The sequence below is a fragment of the Cololabis saira genome, chromosome 2, assembly GCF_033807715.1.
Source record: "Cololabis saira isolate AMF1-May2022 chromosome 2, fColSai1.1, whole genome shotgun sequence".
Classification (NCBI taxonomy): domain Eukaryota; kingdom Metazoa; phylum Chordata; class Actinopteri; order Beloniformes; family Belonidae; genus Cololabis; species Cololabis saira.
In genome coordinates this window covers 11,927,695-11,951,751 of record NC_084588.1, presented here as the reverse complement: position 1 = coordinate 11,951,751, position 24,057 = coordinate 11,927,695, and the positions used below count along the sequence as shown (strand labels likewise).

General features: G+C 42.1%; 1 protein-coding gene across 1 annotated transcript in view; it reads left to right on the top strand.

Annotated features, from left to right (window-relative positions):
* The window catches only part of prmt3 (protein arginine methyltransferase 3), a 69,198-nt gene that overhangs the window by 33,630 nt on the left and 11,511 nt on the right, over positions 1-24,057 (top strand). Inside the window, exons 11-14 of the mRNA XM_061708810.1 lie at positions 1,576-1,654; positions 10,131-10,318; positions 14,586-14,672; positions 23,028-23,078. Of these exons, the coding sequence (XP_061564794.1) occupies positions 1,576-1,654; positions 10,131-10,318; positions 14,586-14,672; positions 23,028-23,078 (405 nt within the window). The remainder of the gene's footprint in view (positions 1-1,575; positions 1,655-10,130; positions 10,319-14,585; positions 14,673-23,027; positions 23,079-24,057) is intronic.

The window sequence follows — 24,057 nt, the reverse complement described above, 5'->3', positions numbered from 1 at the left end:
TAATTAACATTGCAGGTAAAAATATAAATGAGGCAGGTGTGGCTCATGTCACAGGGAGGACAGGCAGGTGGGGGAAGGGAGCAGACAGGGATCCTGGAGCATCTTTGATGATGAAAATAAGGCGCGACTCTGCTCTCGGGCATCTCTACTATATCTTCTTTCCTTCAAGTGAACCAGTGTCCCGTGAAATTAGACTGTAAATTACGGGACTGCTGTGCTCCGTGTGAAGGTTTTAAAAACGATCCGCTCAGGTGCTAAGGACATTCCCGGACCACAACAGCCGGCAGCAAACATCCCACGGGCCTGGCTTCGGTCTGGGACTCCAGCGCTGACAAACCGGGAGCATGTTTCTCCTTTATCACCTTGCAGATGATGAGATGATCATATCGGCCACATCGCCGTCGTCATTATCAGCTCAGGCCCATGACAGAGATGGTGACGATTTTTGGGTCGGTTATAAATCAGAGCTTTTTCCCCACCGTCTTTGTCTTGCTCTCCTCTCCCCCCTTCAGTAACACATTGTGTTTATTTAAATAATAAGGTTCTTATCTCAGTGAGTTACTGTTCTGTTGCCCTCTTCATTTCCCCACTATCACTCTCTTTCCCCTCTTCCTCCTCTTCACTTTGTCTTTAATCACACGTCCCTACCAACAGCGCTCACGCACCCTCCCCTCATCCTGCTTTTATCAGCTACCATGGCCCTCACCTCTCCTTGTTCCTCCTCCTCTCCAGTCAAGTGAAAGTAGAGATATTGGATTCTTAAATATAGCTTGAGTCCATCGTACAGTCGAGTTCCCACTACAAATATAATCAGCTGTCTTGCCGTAGAGCTGTAAACATCTTTCTCCAATGGATCCTGCCCTCCGGAAAAATGATATTGAGCCATTTCCTGTTTGTTAAACTTCCCAATAGTTAAATAGACCACAACAGCCAGTCTCCTCTGATGGAAAATAAGATAAACCTATTGGTGCCGATTCGTAATAGGTGTTTTCTGATGGAATCTGTTACATCTCCAAGTGGACCAATGACATGTGTATTATCAGCTCCAGTTACAGACTTCGCTCCACTTCCTCGTCCCAGATGGAGATCTGCCCTCACGTTGTGCTCACAAATAAAGACTTATCGAAGGGGCCAGCATTTCAGAAAAAAACTCTCCTGATTGGATGATTTGTATGCTGGAGGGACCTCGGGAAGGAAAAAAAGCATTTGTCAGCAGTATTTGCCACTCAGGTCGAAGCCAACAAGATCTGAACAAAACTCAATTTCAGCATTAATGGAATAATACCACGGTTAATGTGCCATCTACTGGAGCAGAACACAAGGTCAGCCCAGGGTCAGCCCTCGGGATGCTGGTGCCAGATCCCACGGGGAGACTCTTGCCTTTTCTAGTACATTTCCACTACAATGATGTTAAATTAAAATACAAAAAAATTAATTGTCCTGCAGTTCTGAAGGGTTTTCCTGGCATGTATTGAAGACATGAAAATAGTCTGAATGGTGAGCTGAATCAGTTTTGCTGTTTTAAATTTAAAAAGTGTGATCTGGGAATAATAATGTGCGGTTCTGTCCTTTCAGGGATACTTCTTGCTGTTTGAGTCCATGTTGGACTCCGTCCTCTATGCCAGAGACCTCTACTTGGCTGATGGTGGCTCAGGTAGGTGGCCAGTATTTGTTTGTTGAAGTAGGAAAACTGTTATTTAGGTATTGGGTAATGCCTCTTTTAAACGTCTGTATATTTTCAGACATTATACAGTATTTTTAAAAATCTGCGTTGGCCTGATTTCTAATCAAAGGAAAGACGGGCACAGCTGTAAAGGTATAGCTTCGGTGCACTTTGGATTTATTTCATTTATAAAATGTCTTCACGCACAGTAAAAATCAGCTTGGAAGATTTGTTCACACCGGTCCTCAGTGAATGTCACAAATATTTTAGTCTGATGAGAACCGTTTTAAAATAGCCTTCACAGTAGGAAGCAGCATGCTTATAGCGACAACCCATTTGGCGAAGATGTCCATAGATTGGGTGAAGTTTAGGGTTGATCCAAACTCCCATGTGATGTAAGAAAGCCATGTGACTTCTGCAACTGTGATTTTACCTGCAGCCAGTGGCTTGATAGCTTGATCTCAAATACCGAGTCCTCAACAAAAACGTAACATCAACCACTCTAATGGCCAATCCCAACACACCCCCTACTTTCTACCACTAGCCCTCACCCACTACACTAGCCCTAAAAATGAAGCCACAAAGGGTAGGGCCCTTGTAATCTTCCCTAGGGATTGAGACACCACTTGCTACGTCACTGCGTGGTTTACGTTTGGGTACATAAGCGACTGCGTAGTTACGTTTGCACATACGTCACACCATATCAGGAAGCCCAGAGCTAAAAGCAAGCTAGAAGCTGTTTTAATTTCCGCTGTAGCGCTGTTAATATGCCACTTTATTAAGTTTTAATATTTTTTCAGGCGTAAAAGTAACCGTTAATATCCCCAACCTGGGCTCAGTTTATCCAAATAACGCCTGTTAAGAAATTTGCTCTGACGTTTTCGGTATGAGAACAGCCTGCCGGCTCGGGAGCGGATTTATGGTACCACGTTAAATCGACGCAGAGCCTACGGCGCACGGCGCACGTCGCCACGTAACCTACGCCGTGGGCTCTGCGTTGGTGTAACGCAGAACCATAAATCAGCCTTTATTCTGGCGAGATCTTTGCAACAAGGGGCAAGCGAGTGATTATGTACATTCACTGAGTGAAAATTATGAAAGTAAAATATATATTTCTCGCTAGAAATGTAATCAAAATGCATTTCTATGCCATGTTTTTTTTTTTTTATTCAGTCAGCAAATGATGACGTAAAGCATTCTGGGAAATTTTCTCAGGCCCTAGGTTGCGAAGTCAGCATCTGAAATCCCTCGCTGTGAAGGGCTAGATTCATACCCCCTACCCCTCGTTATGCTCACTACCCCTACATGCAAAGAGGAATTGGGACACCACTACCCTCACGGGAACGTGCAAAATTTAGGGGTAGGGCTGAAAAGTAGGGGTAGGGGGTGTATTGGGACTGGCCCTAAGTCTCCTTTTATGCATGTTTGCTTAAACCAGCTAGGTTTCAAGAAGAGTTTAAGTCATATTGTTAACACAAGAAGAAATGTATGTCACCCAACACAATATTTTTGCTAATATGTGGCCTCATTTCGGCATGTGCAGGGTGCTACCTCTTATTAAGAGACAACAGAAAAATACACATTTGTAGTGCATAATTTATTAATCAGGATCATTACACGCTACAGAAACATGCACACATGCACATCATGTATAAGCTTTGGAATTGGCCATTAAATGGTCAGTGCATGTCAATAATTATCATTCAAGCACAATCCAAACTAAGCTCTTGATTAGATGATTTTGATAAAATCACATCAGCTCCCTTTCAAGCATTTAATGACGACAGGATTCAGTCGGTGTCTTTATTCATTACAACGAATGAATCATGATGGCATATCCTGCTACAAAGGTCTACTTCAGCAGGGATCAGCAGAAGGAGCAGAAGGAGCTGAAGGAGCTCATAGCCAGAGCAAATTTTTTTTAATTAGTTTTCAACTAGGAGACAAAAGAAAAAACTAAAACATACAAACATAATAACCCCAAAAGAACAAATAAAACACACCCCACCTAGTACCAGACAGAAAACACACATATCACACATTGTGCCAGAGCTTGATTGACACGCGGTGGCTGGGATACGGTATGGTGCACGACCCGGTCACGGGGAAACATGGCTGCTCTTTAGAAACAGATGGGTCACGTGACCTAATACTCTGTGGATTGTATTTACAGTCTGTGGTCTGACTGTGTAAGGCTTGTGTGGGAAAACAAGAAAACATGGTTAAGTGTAATTTAGTTTTATTATTTCTGGATTTTCTATTTTTGTAACAAGGAGAGGAAACAAAGAGGCTCAAGTGTAGTATAAGAGTATTTTCGTATATATATTTGGCTTAAGATAATTACATTTTCTCGGTGCACCCAGACTCTGGTTTGACACATATGGAGAGATGTTCCTCTAGGGTCAACCCATCACTGCCTCAGGTTTAATGACTTGTTAAATGTGACCAAGCTAAAGAACGGTTCCACCACACTGCCTTTACTGGTTCCTCTGGGCTTGGGGGGGAGGTCACACGTGTGCACGTGCAGCCAGAATGACAGCACATACAGAGACAGATGTGTCAGCCAGAGACGTAGGAAAGACGATGCTACATAATGTTCTGAGTGGAACAGAAAGTCTCAGGATAAAGGTTGATGATCATTAGCTTTTGATGACAAAGGTCCCAGCAAGGCAGCACCAGATTAAGAATGAAAATCCTGCTGACTTATCAAGCTTGAGAGGTTGATGCACAGAGGGTTTTTATCCTCAATACATTACCTCTCACCTGAAATGAGCTGGGATAGGCTCCAGCAGACCCCCGTGACCCCGCAAGGGATAAAGCGGGTATAGATAATGGATGGATGGACATTACCGAGTGTTTTTCATGAAACCATAGATAGTTCCCAGCCCCTCTGACTACCATGCTGCGCTCTCCTGCACTACGTCTATTCCATCACACGACTATTTGAACTGTACTGCAGTACTGCACCATTACTTGTAAGTCTACCCTCCCTTTGTTTTTGCTTCTTGGGCTGGACAACAACATTTAGTCTTGATGTGTACCCTGCTCATCATGAATGACAACAAAGTATAAAATGGGCCAATCACATTATTTCATAAAGACCCTGCTTCACTTTTCTGAAGAAAGTTTATTTTGTCATCATATTGATTTGAAGGTAGTAAATAATCACGCATGTTGGTGTTGATCATCTATAAGCCTTAGAGAGTAACGCTCAGCAGTGTGTTTTCCTCAGGTGGTGTACTTTCTTAAAGGATTAATAGTTATAAACTAAATTCAGAGAAAGTTGCATTAATAAATGTGTACTGGGGGTTTCAATGTTTTTTTGGGTTCACGTCACTGGCGGTTGTTGAGGTGAGAAACGGCTGACTGACTTTCATCGAAAGTCAGTCTGGGATTCATAATACTGCTAACTTGACAAATGAATAATGCGTTTTGAGGAAAACAGGTTTGTTTGCTCTGTTAAGGTTATGTTTTTTTTTTCTTCCCTTTTTATACACAAAACAATCCCCAAGGCTGCACTTATGCAAACCTGCAACACAAATATTTAACTGCAAGCAGACTCGGAAACAAATCATGTTCACACAGAAACTTATTATTATTGTGTTAACTTCAATGGAGTTGTTAAATTTGACACATAAACTGTCATTCTTGAGTTTGCTTGGAGTTTTTTTGTATCAGTCCAGCGCTTCAGCTACGTGTGTTTTTAAGCTACATTATAAGAGTGAAATATGAGTTACAGCATCTTCCTCCTTCTCCTCACTGCATGAACCTCCCCTTCATCCTTAAACGTGTCCCCTCTTCCTGGCACACACAGCGTCCAGGGAAAAGGGATCTGTTTTCTCCATGCCCCTCTCTCACACTTTCCCCCCCTGTCTTTCACAAACAACCAGGGGGGGTGGGTTGGGGGGTGACGAGGAGCAAGAGTAAAGGATGTGGGGGTGCTGGGGCACGGGGCAGCATGACAAACGGGCCGGGGGCGCTGAGTCGAGAAGGACGCAGATGTCAAAGCCATGAATCTAGCGAGACCCGTGTACGCTCCCCTTCTACTTCTTCGTCGTGGTCTTTCTCTACCACTCCCCGTCTTTTGCCTTTCAGCCTGTCTCCATTTCTTTTTCAGGCCCGTCTCATTTATAGCCCTGTCCAGATTCTGCCCAATCAGCGCATCTCCTCTCACCTGGCCCTCGCAATTACTCACATGGATCAGTTAACAGAGTAAAACGAAGTGACAAATCTGTCGTTTGTGTGCATATGTGTGTAAATAACTGAGTGCACCGTCATTAGGTGCGGTGACACTCGCAGGGTCACAAACAAGCTTCAGTTAACCCCTTAATGCCTTATGTCTGCGCCACAGCCATAATCAAAACAATTAAAAAAGTTTTTATACAATCTAAATATATATATTTTTTAAATTACCCAGTGTATTCATAGAGATACATAGCAACTTTTTTTTTTTTTTTTTTACTTCAAATAAAAAAGTTAGGATTTTCTCTTTATAATTTCATACGTCAGGTATTAAAGTGTTAATAAAAGAGGCTGTGACTATCCTATCATTGAGCTGTCACCTTTCATTCATACATTTTATGGCCTGATGGGTTGAAGGTCACATGACTGCACAAACAGACCTTACTGGAAAAGTGAGAGGAATATTTTTATTGCTAAGTTTATATTTGTAAATCTACAAAAGTAAGCTGTCAAAGTTTCAAATACGATGCATAGCTGTTAAAAGTGTGGACAAAGACTGACAGTTCTTATTCTCATACACTCTTTTTTGTCTTATGAGAAGAAACTGGTCAGCATGTTGTGAACAATGTGAATATCTGGCTCATCAGTGGGGCTCAATGACCTTTCTAAAACACTTGGAATCAAACATTTTCCAAGTTGTAGTGGCATTTAATCACACAATAACTGCAGTGCAAGCCCTACTCTGAATGTAGGATGGTCTCTAAAAAGTAGTTGTTAGTGAGTTGTATTTTTGACTTTTAATGTGCATCTCCAGTACCTTTTTAATGCCCCCTCCCCCACCACCGGTAAAGATTTGCAGAGGTAATGAAGTATGAGCCTTTATGGATTCTTATTCTTGCCACTTTTAGACCAGTATTTTTACAGGTTTTCTGAAAAAAAAGACTTAATGTTTTTTTTCCCCTTTTGATTCTATAGTCAAGGGTTTACTGATGCTGAGAAGTGTGTAATCAGAATCAGGTTTATTGGCCAAGTCAGGTCAAACAAGACATGCAATTTGACTCGGTTTCGCTCACTGTACAGTAAATAGACAAATGACAGCGCTTATTAACATATATACAATTTAAAAAAAGTGAAAGGTGCAGCAGTAGGAGGTAGTCATGGTTATTGAAAGGTGCATTGTTACAGCATATGATTGTGTTATTATTATTATTGCAGTGATGGATTCTCTGAGACTCTAATGAGTGATGAGAGTTCATCTGAGCAACAGCTTGGGGGAAGAAACTGTCTCTGAGTCTGGAGGTTTTAGCGTACAGAGCTCTGTAGAGCCGTCCAGAGGGGAGGAGTTGGAACAGACTGTGTCCTGGTGTGAGGGGTCTGCAGAGATGCTACCTGCCCGTTTCCTGGTCCTGGACCGGTACAGGTTTTGGATAGATAGGAGGTTAGTCCCAGTAATCCTCTCTGCAGACCTGATTGTCTGTTGCAGTCTGTGCCTGTCTAGTTTGGTTGTTCTAGTTCTTTTGTGCATTGCATCCTCTGGACCAGACTGCCTGCAGAGGTTCCTCTCTGCTCCAAAATGTAGTAAGACCTAAAACAGAAATTCCTAACACAGTTCTATGAACTGGGAGTGTTGCTCTAATTTTTTCCTGCTCTTCTTTTTGGGTCACCTATGCAATGATGTCTTCTCAGATATGTGAGCTAGCTCCAGCATTATTAATGTCTGACGTATGCAGTTGTCTCAAAGAATGACCCGGACCGTCCTGAGATAGTTTGGGGGAGTTCTGCTGCTAGCAGGGATGGGAGTGAATGATCAAATGTCACTCAGAGTTATCATTATGTTTATAATTATATGGATTTCATCTCTATCCAGCTTTTCTTTTGTCATATCTCTAGCTGGAATGAATTCTTACATCATCATCACATAATTTGCATGTGAAAGTATTAAGTCAGGCATGCTCTCATGAGTGTATTCTAACTTGTAGTTTATGCCTCAGGCCTAAGTGTGGGCTAATGTTGCTTCACAGTAGGAGTGTCAGCCGCTTTAAGCATCTCAACTGTAACCTAATCACCAAGTATATTAGCCAATACCAAATTATTTATTCAGATGTGGAAATGCAATGGCAGGACATTAAGGCTCATGTTTAATGTCCATTTTACAACATGTGCTATGAATTATGATAAGGGATCACAGCCCTGACCAGCCTTTAGAGCTTAGCACGATAAAAGTTCAGTGGAATGAACTTCAGAGTAACATCATTTATCATCGGAGAAAACACCACCTGGACTCAGCCTACAGTTCTGCGGTAAAAAGTGTTCAGCAACACTTCATGGATTAACCGGCCTTCTGTGCTGTGGAGAACAACATTAAAACTGATAAATAGAGAGCGTTATTATCTAAGATAGCCAGTTGACTTTTCCTTTGCATATCTTGTGATGTGACTTTTTTTCCTCTATTTCTTGGAAGTTATTTGATGTTAAACTCTCCAACAGATTATCATATTTTTAATTGTCTTCTTTCTGCAATGTAATCAATTGTTTTGGTTGCTAAAGTAAACCCTTGCGCAGGGTAATGTTAATGAGATTGTAGAAGTATGAAAGCACAGCTATGCTCGCCCACTTGAAGGCACAAGATTAGTGGTGAATAGTTGCTTCTGTCTTTGATCTGCTCGATAAACAAACAAAAAAAAGTCTTATGGACAGAAGAATGAATGAATTATGTAATATACAAAAACGCCAATGATGAGGGTAACAAAAGAACAATAATGGTATTCAAACTGAAAACATGGGTGTCATCGCCTCAGAAAAGCTCATAAAGGTTTTGTTAGAGAAAAAGAAGGAATTGTGAAATGGGGAATTCCAACACTCACCTGTAGCAGCGTCACTGTCCCTACATGATAAGAAGACTGCATTAGCTGGACTGCATCTATGTTGCTGGTCTTATTGACCACTCAAACCACTCAATGCTACATATAACATCCCCCAGTTTACCCAAAATCCTACCTCATTCCTTCGTCTCTACTCTGTTTTTTTGCCTTTGCCCATCAGTGAACCCATATGGGTTAATGTGACGTTCAGTGACTCGTCCAAAGTCTTGGACATGTGGACAGGGGAAGCCAGAGATCAGACCCCGTGTTCTGGCCGGCATGCAAACACTCTCTCTCCTAAACCACAGTATCTCCACTCCAGCTTACACTCTGCACTCTGAAAATAAAGTATGAAGTATTAAAGTAGGACAAAATGGTCATCAGGCCAAGTTTTGTACACACATGATGGATACAGTCATTACAGCCGTGTTATTAAATTGATGTAAAACCCCACACCCACCGGACGCTCAGGTGTTCAATGATTAAATGCGTTGAATGGCTCGTGAGCTGTAAAATTCTTTGATATTAAGGATGTCTGATCTTTGAGAGGAGATGTATAGGGACAGAATTTTTCACCCTTTTCCTCTAGTTATGATTAATGACCTTCTTTAAAGCAAAATAGATTCCTGAATGGAGCATTGCTGTTCAGGCAGCCATATAATCGCTTAACACACTGAAACTTCAAGGATTAAAACCTTCAGAAGTGTGAACATGACGCATATGTTTGGTGCTCCCATTTGTTATGCACTTACTTTTGATTCCAGTGTAATGTTAACTGTTTCTTGGATTATATCTTGTATTGTGAAGATGAATAATTAAGCCTTCATCTTGTTTGCTCAGCATTAAATATGTTAAGCCTTTTCAAAAGAGTATTGGCACATCCAAAAAGGAAAATTAAATGCCCAAACACAAGTCATTTCTAACCAAACATGTTCAGGGAAATGATCACATGAGCTGTTTTGCCTCCAGAGGACAAACACGATCAGTACCTCCAGGAAATGAAAGAATAAAGCAACATGCTTCACTGAACGCAATTCCTAAATCTTTCTTTTCAATTTTTCAATTTCAATTGTGTGCTTATGTTCCCTGCCCTGAGTTCCTGCTGTTTTTGCCCCCCCCTTGAGTGTTGAGACTGGAGGCAGACTATAATTACACTGCAGTACTTCTTTCAGACCTGTTCTCTAGTTATTTCATTGAATGTATTTGAAATAGTGTTTTTAAACCTATCACTCAAACTTGACGGTTCTGAGTGTGTTCAGAAAGTGAAAGACAGACTGCAACCTGTCAAAATGTCATGACTTCTGCACAATAAGGGAAATAAATTAAATACGAGCAGAAGACTGTGTTTCTGCAGAGAAACACACCACCACGTATCTATACTAGGTCATACAACATGATTTATTAACATGCTCTTCCCTTCACAGTTTACCCAGACCTTTGCAACATCAGCCTGGCAGCTGTGGGAGACACACAGAAGCATCAGGACCGCGTTGCATTCTGGGATGATGTGTATGGCTTCAACATGGCCTGCATGAAGAAGGCCGTGGTCCCCGAGGCCGTGGTTGAAGTAGTGAATCCAGACACACTCATCTCTGAACCTGCAGTCATCCAGGTAAACTCTCTGAAACTACTATAAAACTTGAAGTAGACAGTAGTAGTATTTTTCCAATAGGTATTTAAACTTTGAAAAAGTGCATAAAGAGTGATTAATGTCTTAATTTGTCACATTTATCGTTGTTTTGGCTGGACATGCTGATAATTTTAGAAGTAGCAGACTCAACCACCCAGTATGTTTAATAATACAACGTAGGCTTAAGTTGTACAAGCTCTCATTAGCTCTGTAATGAATTGATCTGTATGTGTGTGATTGATTGAGCTTTTTGTCCCTGCCCGGGTACAGAAAATTAATTTAAACAGTCACAAGATTATTACATGGCAGGTAATTAGAATAGAAATGCGCAACTCTAATTTAAGCTTCTTAGATTTCCCTCCTTTTACCTGCATACTTTTGCAGAATATATATAAATATATATTTATTTATACATTTGTATTTCTGTTTAATTTATGTTTTATATTGTTGTGTAAAAAGCAGCAGAGCGTTTTTCCTCTCTCTCTCTCTCTCACACATTCGCTGCCACTCTCAACCGTAACAGTGTCTACTTGGTCAAATGGGTTGCTCCTAAATCTTTTTATTTATCTGATTTGCTGCTTTTTAACCCATATAATTCATTCTTTCTCCCCATTCATGCTCTTTTTTGGCTCCTCCTTGCCTGACTGACTCCAAGCAGTCGTTGTAAAGAGCAACTTTCTTATCACTTTGTTGTCACTTTGTACCACTTTGTTGTCAGCTGTTTCTGCTGATTCCCCTCCTGTCTTACTGGGGGAGGATGCAGGTGTCGGGGAGGGCTGTTGACTTATGGGGAGGAGTTACTGATCTGCAGACCTGCTTAGGTAGGTGGCAAGTCAATATGTTAGTGGGGTCCCGTGTGTTCTGCAGAAATACACAAGGGATAAATTAAGTTTTCAAGTCCCAAGCCGTTGGAGCAAAGATAGAGAGAGATAGCGGTTGGCTATAGAGGGTTTAAAGAAGTGTGTTTGTGGGGGTACTGTAGAGCCGGATGATTGATCTGTGTAATCCTCACGTTCCTCTGAAAGGAACTGCATCCCCCTCAGCTAACTGTGAATAGAGCAGTTTTCACAGAGCCGATGGGGGAGCAAACACATTACCAAAAGATAAAACCCATATAGGTGTACAGAGACTGTCTCACGTCTGCAGACAACAGAATATCGGAGAAAGTTCTTCCCTCTTGTCCCTCACACCCCTGTGTGTTTCTTTGCCAGTTAGCCTATCTGCTAAGTGCTGTGTCCTCCACCTATCTGAAATGTGATGAATGAGGGTAGAACTTGATTTAATGGAATTTGAATCCCGTAATCGATAGTTTCTCCCCTCCAGTGACAAATAGACAGCCCCTCTGCCCAAATTACAAGGACTCTCATCTGCTGCCTCCCTTTGATACGATCCAATAACATTCCATTAAGGCTGGGTGCAATTCCGTAAAATTGAGAACAGTTTCATGGACTTGCACATTTCTGCTGAACAGATTAGGGTTTTTTTTCCTCTCAGTGAAAACAGATAAGACGGCTTAACTTGAGGAATCTGCAACTCATTGTCATTCTGTACTACTACTGTGGACTTGGGGATAAAAAAGTGCTGTAGGAAAGTCATGTTTCAAAACAAATATAATGAGTTTGCATCTTTTTTTAATGTAAAAATCCAAAACAGCAAACAGTTTGATTAGAATGTAAAATAAAAAATGTAAAAAAAAAAGTTACAATTCAGTGCTAAAACCATAGAGGAAATAGTTAATAAAATAAATTAATCAACATGCTGTTCAGACACCCTGCCGGCCAGATTGTTTGTCCTTTCAAAACAGCTTTTCCCCTCTAGAAACAGATGTCCTGAAATTTGTCGATACATCCCTCTTATCAGGCGCTTTCCCTAGATCTCTGAAAACTGCTGTTGTCGGGCGTCTTCATGAAGAAGGAAAGCTTGACAGTGTTAAACAATTACCGGCCATTCTCTAGTCTTCCTTTTATTTGGAAAATTGACGAGAAAGCTGTATTGATTCAGGTGAGTAATTTCTTCAACGCAAATTATCTTTTAGACAGATTTCAGTCTGACTTCAGATGAAATCAGGCCACTGAGACAGCACTTATCCTGGTCTTAAAATACATTCACCAAATCAGGTAAAACATCTGTTCTTGTGCTGCTGGATCTTAGTTTAGCATTTGATACTATAGACTATAAGATCCCTCTTGACAAACTGGAGAACTGGGTGGCGTTATCAGGTTCAGTTCTCAGTCTGTTCAGATCATATCTTAAATGCAGGAACTTTGTTTCCATGGGTGAGAATAAATCTGAGCTTGTTCCCATGACCTGTGGAGTCCCTCAAGGGTTGATTCTTGGACCACTGTTATTCACCCTCCTCATGTTTCCCCTGAGTCAGATCATACATGACAACAATGTTGTCACCACAGCTTTGCAGATGACACCCAGGTTTACTTGGCTCTTCCACCAAATTACTCTGGTCCATTAGACTCAGTCTGTCGGTGCTTGCAGCGTGTGAAGAACTGAATGCTTCAGTTAAACCACAACAAGAATAAGCTGTTAATAAGTCTAAGCTGCTGTCCAGCACGAGTCCAGAGGGCTTAAGATAAAAACCCAGGTTGGAAATCTTATGTTTTACGTTGGAGTTTAGGTTTTAATGGAGTCGGACCTGAGCTCCACATCAAAGCTGTAGCTAGAACATCGTTCTACACCTCAAACAAATATCCAGAGTCATATCAGATGTTCAGAGCAGATTTAGAGAAGCTCATTCATGCGTTATTTAATGCTCTTCTGTCAGCTCTTCCCAAAAGAAACTTCATCATCCAGATCGTTGCTGCCAGAGTTGTAACCAGAACCAGGAAAACTGAGCACATCACTCCTGTTCTGAGGTCTGTACACGGGCTACCAGTTAGCTACAGAATTGACTTTAATGTTTTTTTCTTAGTGTTTAAACCAATATGAGGCGAGAACATGTCCGATCTTCTCGTAGTATCTAGGCCAGGTAGGGCTCTGAGATCAGCTGGCCAACCGGCAGAACCACGAGTTACAACCTAACAGGGTGAAGATACATTTAGCTACTAGCTACTTGGTGCAGGTGAATAAACCTCCTATTGATATTAAACTCCAACTCCAGATACTTTTGAAGTGAAACTGAAAACTCATGCCTTTTGTCTAGTCTAATTTCACTGCACTGTTTTTACTAATCTATTATAAGCTCTGTTTTATTCCTTTTTTATGATCTAAATGTATTTTTTGTGGTTGTTTTTTTCCCTTCATCTCAAAGTCTTTGTTAAGCACTTTCGATGAAATGTGATACACAAATAAAACTGCCTTGCCTATGGTCGTTTTTTTGTGTCTAAAGGACAATCTGAAATTTACAAGTGAGCCTACCTAAGATTACACACATGTTATGCATTATGATCTTTACCTACCAATAAAACTCTGTCATAACTTTAATGAGCAACAAATAATTCTTAACATGAGAAGTCCTTGTTTTTTATAAGACATGGTTTTTTCAACATGCGACCAATAGATGAAGGTACTGAGGCGTTGTGCGAGCTGCAAGGTGCTGCCTCCATGGATCCGTCTTAAATCATCACACAGAAGCTCCATCAGGTTGACAAATCTGGAGAAATTGGAAGTCCATGCAATCAGTTCGGTATCATTTACTTGAAAGCAATTTTGAATCATTTTAGTATTCGGACAAGGTGCACCGAACTGGTTGGCAGGAAGGGGTGCACACGGCTGGCTTTAATGTTCAGGCAGGTGTCTGTCTGAGTAACATCCACATGAATACCATGATGTTGGGGTTACCACGTTTGACACTACCCAGCGGACATCTCTCATCACTGGCTGTTTTGTGAAAAGCTTTCATCCTTATATTTGACCCCCATTTTTTTTAAACATGTGCTTCAGCTCCCAAAACTGTAAACTTTCAGCCGAAAATACTATATGAAGTTTGGCCCTTTATTTGAATCTTAGCACGGACACAGCTTTTGTGACATTGTTATTTATTTACAAGTAAAGAGGGGAACAGTTTACCACTGTGACATGAAAAACTCAAACTTTAGGCTCAACGTCCTTTATTAGAACAAGTATTGTTTTTCTTACTTCAAATCTCTGAGCATCAGATTCCTTTTTTATTACTGTATAACCTGTTTTGTGTTGTTTTATCATTGTTTTAATCATCACTTTATGTGGATTTTCTACTGTATGTTAAATGTGACGTAGTTGTGAGTGGTTGACTTTTTTTTATGTATTTTTTCAACAGACCATTGACTGTAACAGAGTGTGTCTGTCAGAGCTGGAGTTTACTGCAGATTTCAGCTTGAAGATGACAAAGACCACAGAGTGCACGGTAAGAAGCAGAAACACACAGACTCGTGTATCAGCAGGACAAATGACTGCTAACCCCATTGCTAGAGAAGGTTGAAAAGTTTCTGTGATTTGTTTGAAACTTTGTTTTATAGGCACAAGTACAAAACAACTTATTCTCAATCCTCAGTGACCAATGTTTTGGATATTTGGGAAAAATATGCGGAAATCAAACAAAATCAAAATCAAATGTCGGTTTTAACGTGCCAAAGTGAAGTTGGCCCATTAAGGCCATCAAAGCACTTTATTTTCCGAGAAAGTCCATAGCAATTTTAGCTATAGCTGAACCAATTAGTCAACATGATAAAATACATTGATTATGGAAGTTCATCGGAGCAAAATGTCAGTATTGACAGGTCATATAAAACCGTTTGAATGTCAGGCAATCTCACATCCTTCCAGCTCAGTGGTAAATGTTCTTTTTTAATGGCAGTGATGTGCAGGAAGAACTGGACCTTAGTTAAACCTCCACTGTCATTCACGATAACTGCACATAGCCCACTAATGAAGAACAACACGTGAACAGTGATGAACGGGGAGGGAAAGCAAATAATCAGGATGAAAAGTTTGGAAAAAAAACAACAAAAACATACAAAATCTGAAAGTTTTTTGAATATGAGAACATTTTACAGAAATGAAGCCAGCAAGACGAGTGAAATACCAACCCTGTGATACACAGGTGTCATGGAAACGGAAATCATTGTTTACTAATTGATTAACAGAAGAGGACAAAAACAAAGTCAGTAGATAATTTAACCACCATAATAATTGTTAATTGCAGAAATAATTTCAGCACTAAAGTGCAGGCTTTACATAAACATGGCTTCATAGACGCATGCCGTGCCGAGCCGTGCAGATCCATTGTTGGATTCCATGTTCTCCATGTTCTGCTGCTTGTACGTAGATTTTTAGAGGCGCTTTTTTCTCTACCAAGTTTTTATTCCTTTCTTTAACATTCAAAAGTCAGCCCAAGTTTCAAACATGAAGGGACTCAAAGAAAAGACCCGAAACAAGTCTGTGACTCAACTGCTAGTACCTATCATTCATCAAAGATGTTGTGTGACGGGAACAAGGTGCTGCAAAGAGAAGAGACACCTGTCAGCGCATTGATGGATTACGTTTCTGGATTTAAGACGATGTCTGTCTGTTGGATATTTGATAGTCTCAAATTGAATCGGAGATATGAGGCAAATGTGATGTTGAATAACATGTCACACAACATAGATAAAGCCTGCTTTCTGTGTCATCTTTCAAATCCCAACATAGATATATAATCAGGGGTGCACGCATGCCGGTACCTGAGGGCCAGTCTGCTGCACGTATTAGATGTTTCCCTGCTTCAGCAAACCTGATCCGAATTGCTGGCCGTCATCAGCGTGTCATCGGGGTCTGCACGACTCTGCTGGTGACACAGCCATGTCTATCAGGGTTGTGCTGAAGCAGGGAAACATGTAAAACGTACTTATATTGTGATATGAAGGGGTGTCAAACCTGTAGGCTGTTTTCATAGTTACACGCCCACTGGACTAAAGTCAAACTAATATTCTTAAAGGGGACCCATTATGGCATCTAATACCTATTTTAAACTGGCCTTGAATTTCTTAAAAACAAGCTTTTGATTGTTTTTGCTAAATAAATTAGAAATTCAGCCTCTAAACCATGTCTTTATCTTCCCATTCTCTAACCTCATTATCTATGTGGGATTCTGAGTGGGCGGGGCTATGATAATGAGGCTCTGTGCTGATTGGCTGCCTGAATGACGCGATACACCGCTATGAAAAAAATGGCAGAAGCTCCGGCCGGCAGAGTTAGTTGTGGGCGTGGTTTCACACATCGGAGGCCAACCAATGTAAATCGCATTTTGGTTACGTAACGACGGGAGCAGAATCTGAACGGCTCGTAGATCCACATCACACTGGATGGCTCATCCGGGCGGCTGTACAGACACTGCAGAATTTGGTTGCTTTCCTCCTTCTCTGAGTTGGCAGGCTGAGGGGAGACCACTTTATATATGTTAAAGCAAGAGAAAACGTGTTTTTCATAATAGGTCCCCTTTAAGTTCTTGCTTCTGAACATGCATACACAATCTCACAGGTTACCAATGGAAAAATGTTGGACAGGTGTAATAACTGTAGCTCATAAAGTCCTGTCCACTCACTTTGCATAAACTCTTTCTTGTGAAATCGGTCTCGTATCAGCCATTTCCAGCCTCACAGAGCTTTTTAACCGACTGCAGTGGTGCTGGGGGGGGGGCGTTACACGATGACTCATACAGGAGCATCAGCATGAGTGCAAAACTTTTTTTTTTGCAAAAAGCATGAAACTTTTGATCAACGAGTTTTAACTGCAAAACCAAAAGCATAATTGACTGGCGTTCCACTGCATGGCATTTTAGGTCCTAGATCCTAGTCTGATTGTTGATCCACCGAGTCGAGTGCTTTCTCTGATTGATTGTATGCCTCTCCAATGTCCAATGGTCCAATGTGTGAGAATCTCTGAGAATCAAAGACTTTAGTACCTGTGTATCACAAACTCTCGGTGGCGTAGCCACCGTCACATGACGGTATTCGTCACATGACGGTATTCGTCACATGAAGGTATTCTTCACATGCAAAGAATACCTGTTTTATAATTTAAGAAAAAGCAAAGAATGAACTGGTAGCTGCAACGCAGCGAGACATCTGCAGTTTACTCACTGTCCTCTTTTGGGGGTTTGTGTTCCTCTTCTTTCTCTTCATTAGTAAGGTACGTGCTAGCTTTACCGCCCCTTGCCCTTCCTGTAGCACCTTTCTATAATGTTATAAACGCACAAACAAAAGAGAACTCAACCGAGACCAGAAATGGGTGATATGTGGTTTTATATGATGAGTCGATGCTGAAACACTTTCTGCATCAGTGATTTTTATTTTTGTCATTGCAGCTCTTGTATTTATTGGAAAATGGTTTATGAAAGCATGTTAAAAGACTGGCCGGGTCCGACCAGGGCAGATCTGAAGTCAGGGCTCCCTGGTGCCGTATGTGTTGGGGTTAAGGTTAAGGTCCGCCTCAGGCAACAAACCACGGACGATGGTTTCTGTTGGGCCAGTTTTCACTCACATCCCATGATCCTCCCGTAGTATCTAAGCCACATTTCTCCCAGCGATACCAGCAGTAATCCGCCATCTACAGAACAGCCTGGCTACTGCAGGCTCTGACGCTCTGACGCTCCGTGCTGCGTGATATGATCCGTCCGTGGCAGAGCCCGCTGTGTTCGTGTGGCGCTGCAGTGTTTGCACTGACACTGTCTGGCGTATTGGTTTAATGGATAATCAATAAGTAGTTATTATCTGGCCTGTGTTCCCAGGGTTAGGCTGGTGGATATAATAGGATTTGAAAACATCCTTTCATTTTTCCTGTCTTCTCTGCTCTGTAATTGAAAACATCCCATTTCTATTTCTGGGACGTACGTCCCGTCTGCCGGATTGTGCCGCAGCACAATGGCGTTTAAAGAATTCACCGCGATCACGTATGTATCCCGGAGACACTTCCCTCCAGGATCCAGCCTTTACGACGTCTCCAGCAGGAGCAGAGGGACGGTACAATATAGATAAAGATCTGCGGCCAGGATTGGCTGTAGCTCCTGGGTAGTAGTAAAGGGTGGTGTGTGTGAAGGGTAAAGTGCTGCTGGACCGGAGCTCAGGGATTGGTGAGAGGGAGCTGCTGCCGCTCCTGTCCTGTGATTGAGCGCCTGCTTTTGTTCTCTCGTCGACAGTCCATTCATCAGCTCAGCCTGCCTAACCTTGCATTAAATGAACAGCACAACCCCTGCGTCTGCTCCGTTCCTGCACAAGGCAAATCCTCTCACTCTTGTTTTTTTTTCCAAATCCCTCATTTCCCGTCATCCCTCTTCTATTTCACATCCCCTCTGTGGTATTTACACGGTCTCCATTCACAAAGCTTGAATTAGAACATATGTATTGACCGAGACTTTCATTAAAACTCCAATTTAAATGACTTATTCTTTATCTTTAGTTCTACCTTTTTTTGCTCTTGTAGGTTTGCAACAGCCATGATCACTCACTTAAACTAAATCACAAGAAGGAAAGAAAAAAAGATTACCATCAACTTCTCAAAAGCTGGGAATGATGCATCAGGACGGTGTGGCAGAAGAGAATAAGCTTCTGTCTGTAATTAATTTTAACTCTGCTGACGAAGCTACTGTAGTGCCGCTGAAAGAAAAGTAGGTGCAATCCATCTTTAACCAGCTTTCCATTAAATTTAAATTGTGTGTCCGGGACGGCAGCCTTCAGGACTGATGGGGCACAGGCTCGTCAACTCCAAGGACGATTTTTAGTACAGCACATGAAGAGGTGGAATAAAAGAGACGGCTCCACTCTTGAACTCCCACCGACGCATCCAGATGTAGAATCTGGTGTTGTGTCAGCTGGATGCCAGCGTCATTAGCTGATGTTATTTCAAGTTCCAGAAGTTTTAAAAAGATCAACAAGAGTTCAGTGGCTTCAGAGAAGTTACACAGGGACACTATGGGTTGTGCATACAAGTCTTTGCACAAATAATCTTGATAAACTGTCTGTCAGGACACATCAGCACATCCACAGACCAGGTCTTGGTGTGTTTCAACACAGTGCCTAAGAGGAAAGACATTAGCATTGACATTAGAGAAGTAATTGCTGCTGCTCTTCAGTCTGGAAAGTTATAAAACCAAGAGCTGTGACCAAAGTCCTTTTTCCTTTTTCTCCAGTGGATTAAAGGAAATGGGAGAGTAGTCAGGCTTCTTTGCTAGAATTAGATCTGCTTCTCTTTGCCATAAAACATACACAGTTGCATGTCTAGAGCGCCACGAAGAAGGGGGGATGTGGTGGTTGTTTATTGTAGTTAAATAAGGTTGAAACACTTTAAAGTCTTGGTGAGGCGTAAGTATTTGAAACACTCGATTAGGTCAGGGCGATAAATCCTGCTCAGCTGCTCATAAAGACAGTGTGCCGGGTTTGCCTTAAGATAGATCTTGTCACAAGTCCCACCCGAGTCAGCCAACAACGCTAAACGTGTTGCAGACGCAAAAGAAACCTCCCACTGAAATGCATTACTTGGAAAGGTATTCTTATTGGTCCTGTTGAACGTCACGAGCGAGGACACCGTCCCAGGTCAGATGCATGTTTGCTCACAGCCTTGCAGCTGCGTTAGAGGCTGCAGGGCCAGTCGCAGGGGATCATGGGGGGAATTCACGCTATCTCACTCGTGAGGTGGTCGTGCTTGAAATCTCCACGCCTGAATAAACCCCATCAAAAGTGCATTAGGCCTCTACTCTCCAACCCCCTCCCTCCCTCTCCCTCAGCGCCCCTCCTTTTCCCTCTTCTTAACCCCCCCAACAACCTCCCCCTCCTCTCGTGTATAATAGTATCTGGTCGGGCCACGCGGCTCGCTGACACGTCGTCGGGCGAAAGGGGAGCAGTGATGAATTGCTCCCTGATGGTGTTATCCATGATGATAATTATTAATTTTCCCCCCCTGTTCTGCCCGGAGAATGGGGGCCGGAGAGCTGCAGTGTTGCAGAGCCTCCTTCGTGGGACGTCAGGAAGCCCACAGTCATCACTTATCACAGACAAAGCTGTGGCCCGAGGCTAAACGCTGATGAAAATGGAAAGTGCCCATTCCAATTTGTCCTGTTTTCCATGTGTCTCCTTGCTTCCAGTTTACCCCTTCGCTTCCTTTGGTCCCCGCTATAGTGGGAGGGAAACATTTTCGGATACACCACGATATAAATGTTACAAAGAACTGATCTAAGCGTTGCAAAATGTACGGAACAAAGCAGGACAAAGAAACGCTGCAAGCTAAGCAAGAACCAGGGACAGGCGGAAACAACCGCAAACACTTGAACAAGACCCCATTCTGAATAAAAGGGGCGATTAACTGGGTTTTTCTACCCATTGAATGCTGGTGCAGTGACCAATTATGCTTTTTTTTCTTTTTCAAATCTCTGAAAGGGGAAGTCAAAACAGGAAACCCCATCAGCTGGTTATGTTTGTGTTTTCCATGCAGCAGTTTAGCCTCTGGGTTCATGTCACTGGTTGGGGATTAACATGATATTGACATGCTTGGAATGTGTAAAAGGGAATTTGATGATGCTTTATCCAACAGGGTGTAAATGAAAACAGGTTTCACCCTAAAATGTGTAACTAGGTTGAGGATTTCCAACTTGTGGGATATTCTTAGGTGTTTCCCAGCCGGGCTCAGAACTTCCTACTGCCCTCCGCCATAGTGAATGCACCAGAAACATGGCCACCGATTAAGAGGCGAGTTAGAGACTCAATGACGGAGTAGGTGTAAATCTTTGACAGAGTTGTGAAAACTAATGAAACTAATGAAATGACAAAAGTTCCTTTGTGCTGCTTTAATTCAGCCAGTGGGATCCAATTACCGGTAAGTTTCAGCTCATTTCAGTTTTTGGGAGTTCCCAGCATCTGCCCCCAGGGCTTAACTGTCTCTAGTTACTACTTTTAATATTATTTTCTGTTTGTGTCACATGTCCTTTTGTTTTGAAGATGACTTCAGATAAACAAAAACTCCTAAAATTAAGTTTGAATCTTGTTTTTCTTTATCTGCCGTAAGAACTCTTCTGAAGTCCTCGGCTCAGACGTTTAATAAATCTCTTCTCTCCTCCATCGATCAGAAGGTATTGAACGCCACATATTTTGACAGATTGGGCCCCGTCCTCAGCACATCGTCTGTGTTCAACAGCTGAAGCCATTTCAGACGGGACTTTTAATGGGCCACTGAGGCGCCGGTGCTACTTTAACTTGTTTCCTATTTGCAGCTCTCCCTGAGTAGCTCATATTTTAATTGCCCATCTCGACCGCGGTGAAAAAGTTGTACAACAGAAGAAGTGACAATCAATCTCGGTTACGAGGCATTGTCATCGGCGGGACGCGTCGAGGATGATCTCTGTCTCTCTGACTGGGAGAGGTGAATCCATTCTGTCTGATGAGTAATTACAGCTAATTTCCTAATTACTTCAGCACTGAGCTTCTCTGTAGTGTTCATTAAAAGCCATAATTGCACTGGGTTGACATGCTCTTTTATCCACTTTGGGTTCTTTTCTGCCAGTTAAACTGTGAGCTAGCGGTGCTGCCCCCGCCTGTCTCAGTCGATAAAGGTTGATTGAAGCCTCGGTGTTGGGTGTATTAAACACAGCCTCCTGATGGCAGCATGATTATGGAGGCTGCGTGTGTGTGCGTTTGGTGTGGATCCACATTAGATGCCTTTTTGAAAAAAAAAAAAAGATTGTAGCAGGCCTTAGAAGTGCCTTTGAGCAGCTGATACAGTAGGTTAGGGCTACAAGTGATAGAAGTAAATAAAGTGTTATTCTTTTACTTCTTTCCCTCTCCTGCACCTCCATCCTCTCGGTTCCCCAGCCCGTCCATCCTTCATTACTCCCCTCTGCTATCTCCTATTCCACGCTTTCTCCCCCTCGCATTGATTCGGCTCTTCTTTGTCTTAGGGAACCGGCCTCCACGTTGTCAGCTGTGTCAGGATTAAAAGCTATTAGTTCTGCATCGTTGGAACTACAAGTGTGCTCCTGAGATTGATAGAGTGGCTGTGCTCCTCCTGTGGGGGCAGGAATTGGAGGAGAGCAAGCCTGGGGGGTTGGATTTCACCTCACAAATCTGACAACAGTCACCTAAAAGCGCTCTGGCCTTGGACTTTGTCTGAGTTTGCTTTGGATGTGATAGTTGCTTTATTTCCCTTTACCTTTTTCTCGTCTCAGCAGCAGATTTTTTTTTGCTAATTTCATATTCTGTAGCAAAAATGCAACTTTTTTTTTTTATGTCAGCAGCAAATTCCTGCATGTTGTTTGGGTGCTGCCTCATAATTGTTTTCTTTTGTTAGGTGACAAGTCTCAGATGAGACGAGCAGGGACGCATTAGACATGTTGTTGACTCAGCCTGAATGAGAAACCACGTTGGATTTGAGAGGAAGGAAGTTTAAAGAAGAAAGAGCAAGCGATATGGATGAACACAGTATTTGTAACACTTTGGTTCCTCGGACCACAATGATGTGGTTAGTGTGACAAGCAAGAGGCATTTGTTTCCTGCGAGTTAACAATGTAAAAAGGCATCACCATGAAGACATCTTAAAAATAAAAGCACATTTGATACCCGGTTTGTGTTTTGCTACCTGATGTCTGACCAGCCCAGCTCATTAAGTTGATTCTGCTGGTTGATACCTTGAGACGAGGTCTGCCCCACGGCTCTGCACGTCAGTGTTGCTGCATAGTCAAACAAATTCAGGGGTTTATTGTACTGTCACATTCTAACACCGCCCTCATATTTCATTGCAGGCAATTGTTGGCTACTTCGACATTTTCTTTGACAAAGACTGCAGCAACAAGGTAAGCAGCAACCGCAACCCAGGATTTTAATGGAAACTCAATTATGTTCTCGCTTTAGCATGTTTCTCCTCCTGGAGGCAATCGCCGGCAATCGACATGCGTGGTAGTGGACTGCTGATGCAGACACTTACCCTCCAGAGCCCGGCCGCGTGGAACAGCTGATCTCAAGCTCTGTGAGCAACACACATGTGCTATTAATTGCATTTCTGCTGTACCTGAGAGCCCAGCTGCATTTTGTGGCTGAACCAGTAAATTACCATATCTGTCGTGGCCAAAGATGGAACTATGTCTATGTTTTTGCTGCATACTTATAAGAGAGGAACAATTTAACTCGGAGCAGGAAAAGTAACAGCAACATTATTAATTAAAACGGTTTTAACGTGGAATAAAGAGAATTCACTCATTTTTCTTCAAGTTTTTCCAGGTTTTTATTTCTCCAAACATTTGCTCTCTACCTGCAACTGTGACGTATGGATACGCATCAAACGGCATGAATGTGAAGTCTCGTAGACGAAAATGAATCAGTTTCAGCTTGTTTTCACTGATCTTCTTGTCCTTTTCGGCTGTTGCCTTCAGGGGTGAATCATCTGCATCGGTCTAACTAGTCCTTTAAGCGGGCTGGTAGGCACCGGTATGCAGTACCGACACCCCCCTCAGCGTACTTTTTACAGGCTTTCCCCGATAATTAGAACCTTCCTCCGACCTCTCCACAGTTTACAGCTAGTTTTTTTGTTGATGAAAATATATATATATATATATATATATATATATATATATATATATATATATATATATATAAATAACCTCAAAAGGAACATTTTGTTTTATTACTTGCCTTCCACGTTGAGGCGTACTTCAACATCGTGTACACGTTCAAGTGGACGTAGGTGTTCGGAATGAGAGGAAAAGTGGAGGGAAAACAAATTTGATATTCAACATGTTTATTTAGAGACTCTGGCTGCTCGATATATCGAGTTTT